General features: G+C 43.1%; 1 protein-coding gene across 1 annotated transcript in view; it reads right to left on the bottom strand.

Annotated features, from left to right (window-relative positions):
• Positions 1 to 5,642: 5,642 nt before the first annotated feature.
• The window catches only part of CDH26 (cadherin 26), a 58,452-nt gene continuing 49,567 nt past the window's right edge, over positions 5,643 to 14,527 (bottom strand). Inside the window, exons 13-20 of the mRNA XM_081196097.1 lie at positions 14,250 to 14,483; positions 12,841 to 13,071; positions 11,997 to 12,130; positions 11,369 to 11,449; positions 9,522 to 9,590; positions 6,906 to 7,010; positions 6,481 to 6,570; positions 5,643 to 6,010 (exon numbers count right to left, since the gene is read on the bottom strand). Coding sequence (XP_081052223.1) covers positions 5,816 to 6,010; positions 6,481 to 6,570; positions 6,906 to 7,010; positions 9,522 to 9,590; positions 11,369 to 11,449; positions 11,997 to 12,130; positions 12,841 to 13,071; positions 14,250 to 14,483 — 1,139 coding nt within the window. The 3' untranslated portion in view covers positions 5,643 to 5,815. The remainder of the gene's footprint in view (positions 6,011 to 6,480; positions 6,571 to 6,905; positions 7,011 to 9,521; positions 9,591 to 11,368; positions 11,450 to 11,996; positions 12,131 to 12,840; positions 13,072 to 14,249; positions 14,484 to 14,527) is intronic.

The raw sequence follows: 14,527 nt of genomic DNA on the forward strand, positions 1-14,527 counted from the left end.
ATTAATGGACTCTGTTTTTCGGTCCCTCTTGAGGGCAGATAGCAAGTTTGTCAAGATGCACATACTGATTGGCAACGGATGGGAGAAGCACAGCTGGATTGCACTGGCACAAAAGACTGACAACCATAGCCCAGGAATAATAATATTCGCCGCATGAGCCTAAATGTGTCGCTTCAAGCTATCATGGAACTGAAGCACACATTAAACTTTGGAATGGATCCCGACTCCCTACTGTAGCTTTCTACAGTTGAAAGCACTTCAAAGACACATCAGACCTCCTGCTTGTGTAAGGGGATCCTTAATCAAGCCCAGTATCATAATCTCCCTGCTTCCACCTGTATCCCAGGTTGCTCTCACCAATGTGTCCTTTGGTAGCCCTTCTCTTCCTGGGTGCTTGGCTTCCATGCTGCTGGCCTTGGCAGGCTTAAACTTAGGACTTCTATGCTTCCTTGTCGAGGAAGGTATCTGGTGTAAAACCTAGGATGCAAGCATTCCTTCCTTGGCCCCGACCCAATGAGGCTTAACCTTCCATTTCTGTGTAGAGCCACTTCTCTTAGAAGCCTAGCTATTCCAGCTTGTTCCTCGCATATCCCCTGAACCATTTTAGATGCTCCAGAGTTGGGGGGGGGGGAAATGTTTAAAATAACCTTTGTTTAAAAAACCTGAAGCCTTCTTTTTAGGAATTCTAGGTGCCGAAAAGACTATTTATGTATGTGAGCACAGCTGCACGGATATTACTGGCCCAGAGTCGGAAAGAATATCTAGTCCCTACCAGAGAAGAATGGCAGATGAAGTTAATGGACTACGCTGTAATGGCTAAAATGACCGGAAGAGTTAGAAATCGGGAAGACCAACATTGTAATAAGGAATGGGAAAGATTTATAACTTAAAGACCATTGTAAACAGTTAAAATCGTTAGTAGGAATATCAATTGTAGTTTAATGGTGAATTTTGGACACAATGGAGAGGTGAAGGGTTTGGATTATCATAAAAGATGCAGGAGGAAATGATTAATAATAGGACCCACATAAGGGAGGATGGAAGTCCCGGAGATTCCTTGGAATCTTGTTTTTATGATTTATCTTTGATATATTTCTGTAAAATTTAAAGTTGAAAAACCAAATAATTTTTTAAAAAGAAATGTCCCTATTTTCATCTGAGGAATGTTGGAGGGTATGTCATTGCCTGCTTGTTGGTGTGGATTAAAACCTACTTAAAGGACAAGCCTAAGCAAGAACCGCTGGGTGCCAGGTTCCCAATCACTCTCAGTATAAAGCAGCTGCATATGTTGCTAACATTCAGTGACTCCTGGAGGCTGCTAAGCATATTGCGTCTTTGTAGGACCATTTCTGGTGTGCATACTACAGTGATACCTCGGGTTATAGACACTTCGGGTTACAGACGCTTCAGGTTACAGACTCCACTAACCCAGAAATAGTACCTCAGGTTAAGAACTTTGCTTCAGGAGGAGAACAGAAATCCTGCAGGGGCAGTTGGAGGCCCCATTAGCTAAAGTGGTGCTTCAGGTTAAGAACAGTTTCAGGTTAAGAACGGGCCTCCAGAATGAATTAACTTCTTAACCTGAGGTACCATTGTACGTTTGCATGCATAGCTTGGGATACATGCTGATATTTCCCTCTTGTCATCATGCAACCACCCAAAGTCTCTTTTAGGGAGAATTTGTTGTTGTTTAGTTATTTATTCTGCTGGTTTGCTTGCTATATTTTTATCTCCCATCCTTCCTCCTTTGGGAGGAAGGCATTCAATGGCTTCTTTTTTTCACATATTCAAGATTTTAATAGTTTAGGAGTCAGGGATTGTTGTTTTCCCCCTAAATGAGTGGCAGACAATATTTATGAGCTTATGAATGGTGTGGGAAAAGAGGGGGACTTTGAAAATAATTCCTCTCTAATGCAAGGCACGTCATCCGTTTGCAAAATTGTACTACCTGAAACAGACACAAGCAGACAGCAGAACACACTGCAATGTCACAATTGTTGGGCTTTCAGCTGCTACTAAAAATTACAGCAGTGCTTTTCCAGTGACCTGAAAGAAAGTCAAAGGAGTCTTGCATCTTCCATAGTGTAGCAAAAGCATTGTTAAAGTAATGTTTATTTTTGTTTAGAAAGCTCCATTCAAGCATGTATAAAATCTAAGTGAAAACCCTAATGACAGAAGAAAATCATTTCTCAGTACCAAGACTTTCCACAGGCTACTGTGAGAAAAGAATGTACTATATCTTATCGTATCATGTAAAAAACTTTAATAAAAAAATTAGCTCAGAAAAAGAAGAGGGTGCTAAGACTGTTCTTATGTTCTCCCAACCCTTCTATTTTTTGTCAAATATTTTTTATTAAGTTTTACATTGCAAATTTAAATTCAAACATTAAACATCAACATCATCATTTAGGATTCCCTGATTCCTTCGACCCCTCTGCCCTTCCATGGTTACCATTATCAATCTTTTTTCAGTTGCTTCTTATTTTCTCTATTTAAAAAATAATCCATTTTTACCATAGTTTTTCGTACAAGTATTACTCAAATCCTGCCAAAGTTTTTAGTTGTTTACAGTGTCCCCTTAAATACATAGTAAATTTTTCCCATTCCTTCTTAAAGTTCTTCTCTTCCTGGTTTCTGATTTTCCCAATCAATTTTGCCATTTTGGCATAGTCCATCATCTTCATCAAACATTCATCTCTGGTTGGAACTTTATCTTCTTTCCATCTCTGGGCCAGTAGTATCAGCGCTGCTGTCGTTGCATACATAAATAATCGTTTCTGCTCCTTGGTTCTTCCAACCCTTCTAAACTGAACCCAAAAAATAAAAATAGAAAATAAACTGAACCCAAGGCAAATGCATGGATCCTTTAACTGGGAGGAAATCACCTTTATTTAAATATGATTTTATTTCAATTTATTTTGTGGAAGGAAATGACTGTGTACACAATGTGCTTGATTCCATTGAGAGCCAAAGTATCTTGCAAGCACATTCCGTACTCTGAGGATGTACCAACAGAAAGCTGACAAGACTACGTATTACATGCACACAAATCCCATCCCATGCTGCCTTAGCACAGCTGTTTTTAGAAGTTTGGGATGAAGTGATCCAGAAACCTCACCACACAAGTTGTCAAGATAAGCAAAACACAGGAAGTGAAGGAAAGATAGCTGAGGGATAGTTTTGGACAAAAAAAATGAACTCAGGCAGGACTGAAGTATGTAACATTCTTTTAAATTGTCTCATTAATTCAACTGCCTTTGAATTCATTCATTCATTCTCCGTCTTTGAGAATTTGTAGGATGTTGTGATGGTAGCTTAACAGTGCTTGGAATATCTGAAGGGATCCACGAGGTCATGGAATATTATTAAATATTGTTTTTATTATTTAAACTTATTGGTTGCCTTTTTTTACCACGGTAACTCAGAGCAACTTGCCAAATATAAATGAGTGCATTCGTTGAGGCAGGCAAAACAGAAAAATACAAAACGCTAATAAAAGACAGGATTAAAACATTCCACCCATTCAAGGCCGCAGATATTTAAGGGTCCCCAGAGAGTCTATGCAACATTCTGCTGAGCTGAAGCTTGCAAGCTGCACACAGTCTTTAATTTAAAATAAGTAAATAAAGGCAGGCCTGTCCACTTGGACATTCAAGCCCTCTCCCAACCACCTTGGGACAGCCAAGCAAATCTGGAGACTTCAGGTCAACCCTGGGGGTCTGGCAACCCTACTAGCAGAGGACCTCAACCTTCCACAGCTCTGCAGCTACTGATTGTAGACAGATGTTCTCTGCTCAGTCTTTCCATACACTTAACAGCCATGCCTTTGGGTGCTTTGTTGTTTAGTCGTTTAGTCGTGTCCGACTCTTCATGACCCCCTGGACCAGAGCACGCCAGGCACTGCCTCCCGCAGTTTGGTCAGACTCATGTTTGTAGTTTCGAGAACACTGTCCAACCATCTCGTCCTCTGTCGTCCCCTTCTCCTTGTGCCCCCCATCTTTCCCAACATCAGGGTCTTTTCCAGGGAATCTTCTCTTCTCATGAGGTGGCCAAAGTATTGGAGCCTCAGCTTCAGGATGTGTCCTTCCAGTGAGCACTCAGGGCTGATTTCCTTAAGAATGGATGCGTTTGATCTTCTTGCAGTCCATGGGACTCTCAAGAGTCTCCTCCAGCACCATAATTCAAAGGCATCAAATCTTCAGCGATCAGCCTTCTTTATGGTCCAGCTGTCACTTCCATACATCACTACTGGGAAAACCATAGCTTTAACAATAGCTTTGGGTGCTAGCCTTTAGCAACAACAAAAAAATCCCTTTTGTTGCTGTAACCCATTGAAGGTTTCAGAATCATAGAATTGTAGAGTTGGAAAGGGTGCCATAGGACATGTAGTCCAACCCCATTGTCGTTGTTCTTCTGTCTCCATTGTAGGCTTCTTGTGAACATGGAGTCAACCCCACTACAGTTATACATTGCTTACATCAGTGATGGGGAACCTGTGGCCTTCCACACAATGAACTACAGCTCCAATTATCCCCGACCATTGTCCAGGTTGGTTGCAGCTGATGGGATTTGTAGTCTGGCATCATGTGGAAGGTCACAGGCTCCCCATCCCTGGTTTAGAGTAAAGGATCAAAGGCATGAATCATTTTCAAGAGAGGAATGTGAATGTCCAACACCCCTTTTTCTGCACACTGTAGATTTTGCATCACAGTGTCTTCCTATTCTTTTTTAAAGCCTTCTTTCTAATGAATTTTGCAGTGCTCGGAGACCTGATGGCTGCCCGGTGCAACCCAATAACCATGTTTAAGTTACGCTGCTGGCTTCAGCAACATGGCATAAACCTGTTGCAGGTGGTTCCAAAAATGGAACTGGTACAGCAGGGGTATACTATGTGTATGACAACTGTTTGTTTATGTCACTTGATGCTGCACTAGCTTTCGCAGCAAGGGTTACCTAAAAATGGGGGAGTGATGTTAGGATTTTTATCTCACCGTGCTGCTCAGCAAGTAGCACTATTTTTTTTTATATCACGTGAGGGTCTGAGAGCGTGAGACAGGAAGTCCCAGTACTGTTGGAGTACTGCTGGAGAAGTTACTTTCACTTCTGTGTGAGCTGCTGTTCTGTACTGGTGCTGAGAGAGCACAGACATGCTGAAGGATTCTCTGTATATAAGACTGTAAATAAAGCAGTTTTAAAACTACAATTATCTTTTTCTTCTGCAATGAGATGCCAGAAGATGTGTGTGCTCCTGTCAGGAGACAGGGGTCGCTTATCACTGGTCTCTCTGGACTGGGGAAGATTTACAGCCAGAGGGTGACCACCGGAGAGACGCCCTGGTGTCTTGGGAAGGTGGTGGCCTTCCCGGGTGGGTTTCCAACATTAACATGGACCTTCAGTGACAGGCAGGGCTGGCAGAGAGCAGACAAGTTGGTGGGGCAGCATCCAACATGGTGCCCTCCAGACACTGTAGACCACAGCTTCCATCAGCCAACAGTCCCAACCAACACACATGGTGGAAATTGTAGTCCAAAACATCAGGAGAGCACCAAGTTGAGGACAATTGGCTTAGGGTAGCTGAAGCTTTCGTGTTGTTTTTCTGGATAAGACAATGTGAAACATAACATTTCCCACAATGCAACATCAACATTTTAAAAACAGTGTATTTATTGCAAAATAAAGTAATCCATTTATTCAAGTATAAAAATTCAGCAGAATGAATGCTGGCAAAAATCCCTTTATGAACGGCATAGCTATAGTTCCATTTCAAATTAAACTGGGAGGATTCCCAGCTGCTCATACGGCAGCTTTAAAGGAATCACTTGCTGCAGATTTTGTCAAGAGTGGTGAACTTCGGCCCCAAAGTAGCCAAGAAATCGGGAGGTAGGCTGTGATCATCCACAACTGGTAGGGAGAGAACGGATTCACTTTTCTCCCAAATTCCTTCTTCTGCATAAACATGAGGAGCGTAAGAGACCCCGTTATCCTCTAGATCAGCGATGTGGTTAAGTTTCTGAGGGAAGAAAGTAAGCAAAAGAGCATTTAGATAGCTAAACAAGAGCACCTTCCTGCCTCTACTACATGGATGAGAAATTTGTGGCCCTCTAGACATCGCTGGATTACAACTCCCATCATTCCTGACCATTGGCCATGCTGTAGCTGGGGCTGATGGGAACTGGAGTTCAGAAGAGGCCTGGAGAGCCAAAGGTTCCCAGCCCTGGTTAATGAAATAAATCTTTGTTATCTGCAGCACATTTAGGAAGAAGGACAACAGCTCAGTAATAAAGCATCTTTTGCGCATTCAGGAGCTCCCTAGATTGATTTTCTACCCTCCCCAACATAAAATAATTTGGTGGCAGGAGGAGATCTTTGGGCTTCTGCATTAACAAAAGCAAATTTGAGCCACAATTGAAACTCATTCCACTGGACGCATTTCATAGTTCTTGGAGAAGGGGAAGTAATCAACCTCTTCCTGTTTCTCACTTGATTTAAGATTTCATCCAATGTTTCCAGCATCCGGTCACGTGGGTACTTCCAGCGCTTCTTACTGTTTTGGGGGAGCAAGGTTGTCTGCTGAAGCAGAGAAAACGAATTTTAGAGCCACCACTTGCTTACATTCCATCTAGAATTACTTCAAGTATAAGGGGAAACTATGAAATCTACAGACAGCAATTTTTTGTAACGTGACACATCTTGAGTTATTAGAGATCAGTGGCGTAGCGTGGGGGTGCAGGGGGGGCCGGCCGCACCGGGCGCAGCATCTGGGGGTTAGGGTTAGGGGGCGCAAATCCACGGGTTAGGGGGCGCAGATTACTTGCCTTGCCCCGGGTGCTGACAACCCACGCTACGCCACTGTTAGAGATAAAAAGTGCAGGGGGTGGGGAGGATCCTGTTGTGATTTATCTAACCTGATGCCAGCCAGGGATCATTTGGAAATATTCTGGGATGGTTATGGGTGGAGCGATACTTCCACCAGGTGCTGTCAGCTTTGCTTGGGTCATTCTATGGTCATCCTTTAAAAGAAAATGAAGCTTAGCTTATAAAAATACAGTTGCAGTCCATGTCTTTCCATGCATCTTGCTAAAACCACTCTCCTTAAAATTAGAATATTTGAAACACATTAGGACATCAAACTGCAGAAAGCCTCAGGACAGTTCACTATAAAACCGCTCTCGCTCTCTGAAGTCCTGCAGAACACTAGCGTGCAAACATGACTGCTACATAAAACACATTGTCCTCTGGTGTGTGGACAGATGGAACAGAACAGGAGTGAAGAACCTTTTTCGCCCAGTGGGTCAGATTCTCCATTTCCGAGCACAATTCACAGTGTTGGTGCTGACCTTTAAAGCCCTAAACGGCCTCGGTCCAGTATACCTGAAGGAACGTCTCCAACCCCATCATTCTGCCTGGACTCTGAGGTCCAGCTCCGAGGGCATTCTGGCAGTTCCCTTGCTGCGAGAAGCCAAGTTACAAGGAACCAGGCAGAGGGCCAGTAGTGGTGCCCGCCCTGTGGAACGCCATCCCATCAGATGTCAAAGAGAAAAACAACTACCAGACTTTTAGAAGACATCTGAAGGCAGTCCTGTTTAGGTAAGCTTTTAATGTTTAACAGACTATTGTATTTTAATATTTTGTTTGAAGCCGCCCAGAGTGTCTGGGGAAACCCAGCCAGAGGGTGGCATATAAATAAATTATTATTATGATTATCATCATCATCATCATCTCCCCCAACCCTTGTGATCCAAGTATGGCAAGTGTGTGGAGCCAATTATCCAATGCCTCAATGTTGTCAGGTGACCTTGCCTGCCAGGGACTTTCAGACGCCCATTTCAATTCAAAATCCCTGCCTTGATAATTTTCTGGGAGCAGAAAGTCACAATTGCTGAATATTGATAATTTTCTGGGAGCAGAAAGTCACAATTGCTACAAACCTTTCTTCTGCTTGTAGCTATGACAAGTGCTCCTCTTTGCTGTAAGGGCTTTTCATTTCTGTGCTGCGTGATTTTTATCATGTATTTTAATATGCTTAATCTGTTTTACTCTAGTTTGATAAATTTCCATTTTATTGTCAGCCACCCTGAGCAATATTCTGAACGATAAATTAACAAACAACGTATTCTTTTATATTCATTGCATGCAGTGCTGCTTATGTCCTTCTGCAATTCATTTTCTAAGGTGTTCTATAATTGGCCTTCCTTTGTAATGTCTTAATGTGAAACATTTAAGGCAATATTTTTGTTTCCTGTTAACTATATTTAGATTCATATTTTAAATCTGATCTCCTGTAATGTTTTGTTTTGGAATGCTTTGATGTTTTAATGTAGGTTCCTTCATAAAAAATATAAAGCAGTATAAGGATAAAATGAATAACTATTTTCTGCAAAAATATGGTGAAATTATGTAACTTATGTAATTTACATAATTAAATACATTAAAACCCTAAATTACATTGTCATTAATTATGCCACCCCATTCATTTTAATGCAAAGGAAATGCAATGTAAAGTTGGGGGCATAATAAAGAACTGCTGCCGCTGTTGCTGCTGCCAAGGACTGACCTGCTGGGAGCCTGAAGGGCTGTTATGTACTGAAGTTCTCACCCTGGGCCAGCAGGGGGATACTGTAGATAGTTTTCACTCAGGTCCACATATGCTAATAAGGAATTGAAAGTGACGCCAAGTGATTGGATAGTTACAGAAAATTGTTACTGGTGCATTGTAGTGGAGCTCTATATAAGCAGGTTGGCTGAACCCTTCAGTTCAGTTCTGTTCTGGCCTGTGAATAAACAAGAGCTGTTCACCCACAACTTAACATGGCCCTGTCCTGGTTCTCTCCACCTGGCTTGGGGCAGGGCCTGACAGGCTCCACAAAGGAGTTCTGCTGCTGCTGCTGGGCAGAGAGGGCTCTGTTTTTGTTTTTTAAATTGCTTTTATTTTTTATCTATGTCATTTTAAATTGTGATTGATATTAATGCTGTATTCTTAATTTTAGATTTTATGAATTATGTGGAAATTGTTTTCCATTTGGTTGTGTACTTTCTGATGTGTTTTATTTATTGTTGGTTACTTTTGTTATGTTGGTAATTATGTAAATCTTCTCATGCCTTGAGCATTGTTTTAACCAGGGGTCAGCAAACTTTTTCAGCAGGGGGCCACTGTGCCTCAGGCCTTGTGGGGGGCCGGACTATATTTTGAAAAAATAATAATGAACAAATTCCTATGCCCCACAAATAACCCAGAGATGCATTTTAAATAAAAGGGCACATTCTACTTATATAAAAACACACTCATTCCCAGACCGTCCGCGGGCCAGATTTAGAAGGCAATTGGGCCGGATCCGGCCCCCAGGCCTTAGTTTGCCTACCCATGGTTTTAACTATGGAAAGGCAACATACAAATAAAATGATGATGATAAATGATTGCAAACTGAAAGCAACAACAAAATCTAGCGCCCGTGAACTACTGCATACCATCATACATTTTTTTATACCTGAAGCAACTGTGGTTTCGTACACATATTACTCACAAGTAGGTTTTGTTCATAGTGTACTTGACTGGATGTCCGTGAATGTGAGGTGCTTGTTCCAGTTGGCTTCTAAGAAATAAAATGCCGAAACAAATGACTGGCCCCTATCCAGCGCTCTAGCTCTGCTGACATAACAAGACTTCCACATGTGCAATGGACTCAATTTCCCTCCTTCTCCTGCCTCCTCCACTCCACCCTCAAAATCAGCTCCAGGTGGTTGGAAACCTTCCAGAGTAGATTTTTGAGGCACATGGGGGAAAGAAAGGAAAGAAAACTCCATTTGTGCCAGCAGGGATGTCTTACCCATAGAGGCTAGTGGTGCAGGAAGCCATGTTCTGGAGGGTGCCAGTCAAGAGGCTCTCGCTGGCCACATCAGCTCGCCACCCTCGCCATGCCAAAGCAACACCGTGCCTGGAGCCTCTGCCTGCCATGGCCACAATGGCAGAAAGCGACCAGCAGAGCCAGGAGCCGCTACATCTAGCCTCCACCTCTTCCCCGCCAGAGGAGCTGCCCTCCAGCAAAGCTGGGCGCTGGCAGTGCCGTCCTCCCTAAAAAAGGTCAGCAACTATGGGAAATGAGGGGGGCATTGGAGGGATCTTTGCACCACGGCGCCGGATATGCTTAAGACGGCCCTGTGTGCCAGCAAAGCCCTGCTGTTGCAGCATGGGATGCAAGCCGTTATCAAGGCATTAAAAGCATCAGACAATAAATAAACAAGCATATACAGTGGTACCTCGGGTTACAGACGCTTCGGGTTACAGACTCCGCTAACCCAGAACTAGTACCTCGGGTTAAGAACGTTGCTTCAGGATGAGAACAGAAATCGCATAGCGGTGGCGCAGCGGCAGCAGGAGGCCCCATGAGCTAAAGTGGTGGTTCAGGTTAAGAACAGTTTCAGGTTAAGAACGGACCTCCGGAAGGAATTAAGTTCTTAACCCGAGGTACCACTGTATAAGGACAATTTGAAGGAGCTCAATCCCAACATACAAGGCAGATTTCAGCCCTGAGTGATTGCCTTCGACAACACCCTAGGCTATGAGATACCTACAGGCCTTTGACCTCCAGGTCAATTCCTGCCTCTGGCATTAATGGCCTGCTGAGAACCACCCCAACCTCTGTGAGCTGGTCTGAAAGGGGAGTCAAAAGCTTTTGTATAGGATCTTCCACATGATCAGGAGGCCCTTCATGATGCAGACTCCCACTCACCTACACAAGTGCCTCTAAGAATAGCCAACAAAAGGAGAGACTTTTGCTGAATAAGCAGAGTTTGAGGGTCAGAGCAGTTATCTTTCAGCAAGGCAGAGACCCCCGGGTAGCTTTCCAGTTAGTCCAATATGCACACTATGCTAGAGATGGGTGGATCTGCCGTTAGTTTCTCAGTGTTTCTCATTTTTCCAATCTTAAATTCACGACCACGTCAGTCTGCGAATTTTTTTGTAAAAGCCCTCGTGTACATTTGAGCATTTGGGTATACACATTTATGGATGCAATTTCGCCATAGCATACATTTTGGTATGTCATTTTCAGCAAGGTATGTATTTTTAAGCAAAATTGTGCCCTAGTATATGCATTTGTGTACACATTACTTGGCCTAAGAACTGCATTGAAAATTCAGAGAAGTGTGAATTTTGAAGAATGGCTTCCTTACAGTTCATATATTGTTGGGGAAAGTGTGAGTTAAGCAAGTTCACCTTTAAAAGCAAACTGAAATAAATTTCTCTCCTAATACCCAATAGAAAGGGAGGGGGAAGGACAAACAAGAGGAACACCAGGCAAGGAAACTGTACTGTTCCATTACAGGCCCTTTAAATATACATTCAATAAAGCTCAAGGAGTTCTGTGGTTACCTTAATTGTTTGTGCTTTCTCTTTGGAAATTTGTGCATAGACTGCGGATGATGTAGCAGGATCTCCCATATCGGGTGTATCCTAAATGGGACATTAAGTCAAAATCAAATGCATTATTACACGTTGGTTGCATGTGAAGCAGCTGTTCTGAATGGACCGAGAGCAATACAAGAATCTAGCTGGAACTACTAAAATTGTGGGTGCCTTCCTGGAAAAGGTCGACACAAATGTTCTCTGGGGATCTGCTGCCTGTTGGAGGAGTGCCTGCTTGCCTATATGTCCTGCTAGTATGTATGCAAAGAAAGCAGATGTTACAAAGGCACTCCAAGTCTCCACTGCTCTCTGGTCCCAACGAATCAAAGACTACCATCTTATACAACTCAATAGGAATAAATTTCATTCGGCTTAATGAATCTCACATGATGATTGTACAGTAATCCCAATAGCATTGCCCCGGAACATCATAGGGAGAGAGTAAAAGGTGGGCAGGTGCGAAAGACAGCAGAACCCCTACATCTTTAATATCTGAATTGAAAGCTACTGTTGCAGAAGCTCCCTCTTCTATACAACTGCAAGAGCCCTGTGCTGTTTTCCATCTAACCACACAATGAATAGCGGTATTATTTACCACCTGAGACAAAGCTTGTTGGCTCTCCTCATTGTAGTGGATCAGAGTCTGGTTGCCTTCTTCGTACGGAATGAAGGGAGGGCCTTTCTTCGATTCTGGTGTTGAGGAACACCAAAGTAGGAGAGCCAAGCCCACTGCATAACAAGGAAAAGAAATACAAAGGATGAGCTTTAACACTTTTTTGGATGAGTGGGAGGGAAAATCCATCCTAGGATCCCCTCCACCTCCCGGTTAGTTTGTTGTACACCATTTAAAGATATATTTATATCTTAAGCATATAGAAATTGCCTGAATTAATAAATTCAATAGGTCAAGGTAAAAGGACCCATGGATGGTTAAGTTCAGTCAAAGGCATCTATGGGGTGCGGCACTCATCTCACTTTTCAGGCCGAGGGAGCCGGCATTTGTGCACAGACAACTTTCTGGGTCATGTGGCCAGCATGACTAAACCGCTTCTGGTGCAACAGGACACCGTGACAGAAACCAGAGCACACAGAAACACTGTTTACCTTCCTGCCGCAGCGGTACCTATTTATCTACTTGCACTGGTGTGCTCTTGGACTGCTGGGTTGGCAGAAGTTGGGATGGAGCAACGGGAACACACCCCGTCAGGTGGATTCAAAGTGCCAACCTTCCGATCAGCAATCCCAAGAGGCTCAGTGGTTTAATCCCATGAAGAAGCAGCTCACCCTACAAATCTACGTGTGCATGCACTTTGAATTGAAATTGAGCACCCACTAAAATAATCAGTCACTGACGAACAAGGATAACATGTTTACATTCTCTCTGCACAAGATCTGAGTACATTATTTCTGCCAGTAAGCAATTTTACGACATCACTCACAAATCAGTAACAGGAACCCAGCCACGATTGCAGCGACTGCTCCTGCTCCAAGACCCACTGACATGGAAGCCAGTTTCAGCTCCTGCTCACATATGATCCCATCCCGGCAGGAACACACACCGACATGGAGGGTCTGTTCCACATAAAACCCCTGCCTGTCGAAAATGTGGAGCGGCACTTCGTAAATGCCAGAAGGGAGGCTTTTCAACATAAACAGCTCAACTGAGTCATCTAAAGTGGGGGGAAAGGGAGAGAGGAAGAATACTTACATTACTTTTTGCTAATTATAATAATACCATGCTGGTAATGAGACAATGAGCAGGCTGAACCCTTCCAAATATTATTAACCAGATTTAAATCATTTTTAGGTTCTTAAGAATTGAATGGTTGCTTGCAAATCCTCTAGGCAATTCTTTGGTTAGCTGTCCAGCCTTCTTTGAAAACTTCAGAAGAAATGCTTTCTCTTATCATTTATAGGTAGTTTATTAACCTGTGGCGCCAGGTCAAGTCTCAACTTGAGTCTCTGCTGTGTGAGTAGGAGCTCTAATGATCAAATTACCCTGATAAAAAGTCTCAAACTATGAAAATATCTGCCAACTTTTATCAGTAAAAGACTCTGGGAGCTGCCAGGTAAACTTTTAAACCTCCCTCCCCTTTCAAAGCTACTTAAATCAACTTTGAACCACCTCCATTGAAAAGCCCATAAAGCTGTGGGCTGGATAAAATAGCCCTACTTATTTCCGAGTACGAAGATGGTACTTACAAGACAACCTGTGGTGTCAGGAAAAGCTGCAGACAACAGGCCAGAGCATGGAGGTAAAAATCCACATCTAACAGCACCTGCCATTCTATCAGGCTTATAGTCGAAGAGGAGATAAAGATATCCTGCAGCCCCATTAGCCCTGCTGAAAGGCCAGAAACTTTTGTCTCCTCCCCTACCTGAACTCTGTTTGTTTAAGAAATGTCTCCTATAGCTTTATTAGTCTGAAGACTGTCAAAGCGATGTACAGAATATCAAAATCATATACAGTACAAGACAAAACCCCATTTGCGCTGAGTTTTCCTTGCACTGAAATGAATGGGGTGGAATAATGTAATGACAATGCAATTTGCATAATTTAGTATATGAGATACTATAGAGTTTTGCATGTTAAGAGTACAGTGGTACCTAAACCATTCAAAAACCAAGGCACGGATTCTGATTGGCTGCAGGAGCTTCCTGCACTCAAGTGGAAGCCGCGTCGGATGTTCGTTTTTCCGAAAAACATTCACAAACTGAAACACTTACTTCCGGGTTTGCAGCGTTTGGGAGCCGATTTGTTCGACAACTAAGCCGTTCGAGAATCAAGGTACCACTGTACAGTGCAGAACATGGAAAATCCCTACGTCACAGTAGGAGGGTAGCTTACCAAAGTTCTGCCCCAGTTTCCAAGAGTCTTGCACATTCCCATTGGTCTCTACTAGCTGGAATGTAAAGGGCTCTGCATAGAGATCAGAGTCTTTGTCTTCTGCTTTTACAAGGAATGGGCCTTTTTCTTTTCCGCTGCAGACCACCAGCAAAGATGTAACTAACATGGGAGCGTTGTCATTGAGGTCAGAGAGGTGAAGTTGGATAGTGCCTGTGCCAGTTTGTGGTGGAACACCTAATAAGGGGAACAAATGAGCACAATGCTAAAAAAGAGAGAGA

This window comes from Podarcis bocagei (assembly GCF_964188305.1).
Source record: "Podarcis bocagei genome assembly, chromosome: 5".
Taxonomy (NCBI): Eukaryota; Metazoa; Chordata; class Lepidosauria; order Squamata; family Lacertidae; genus Podarcis; species Podarcis bocagei.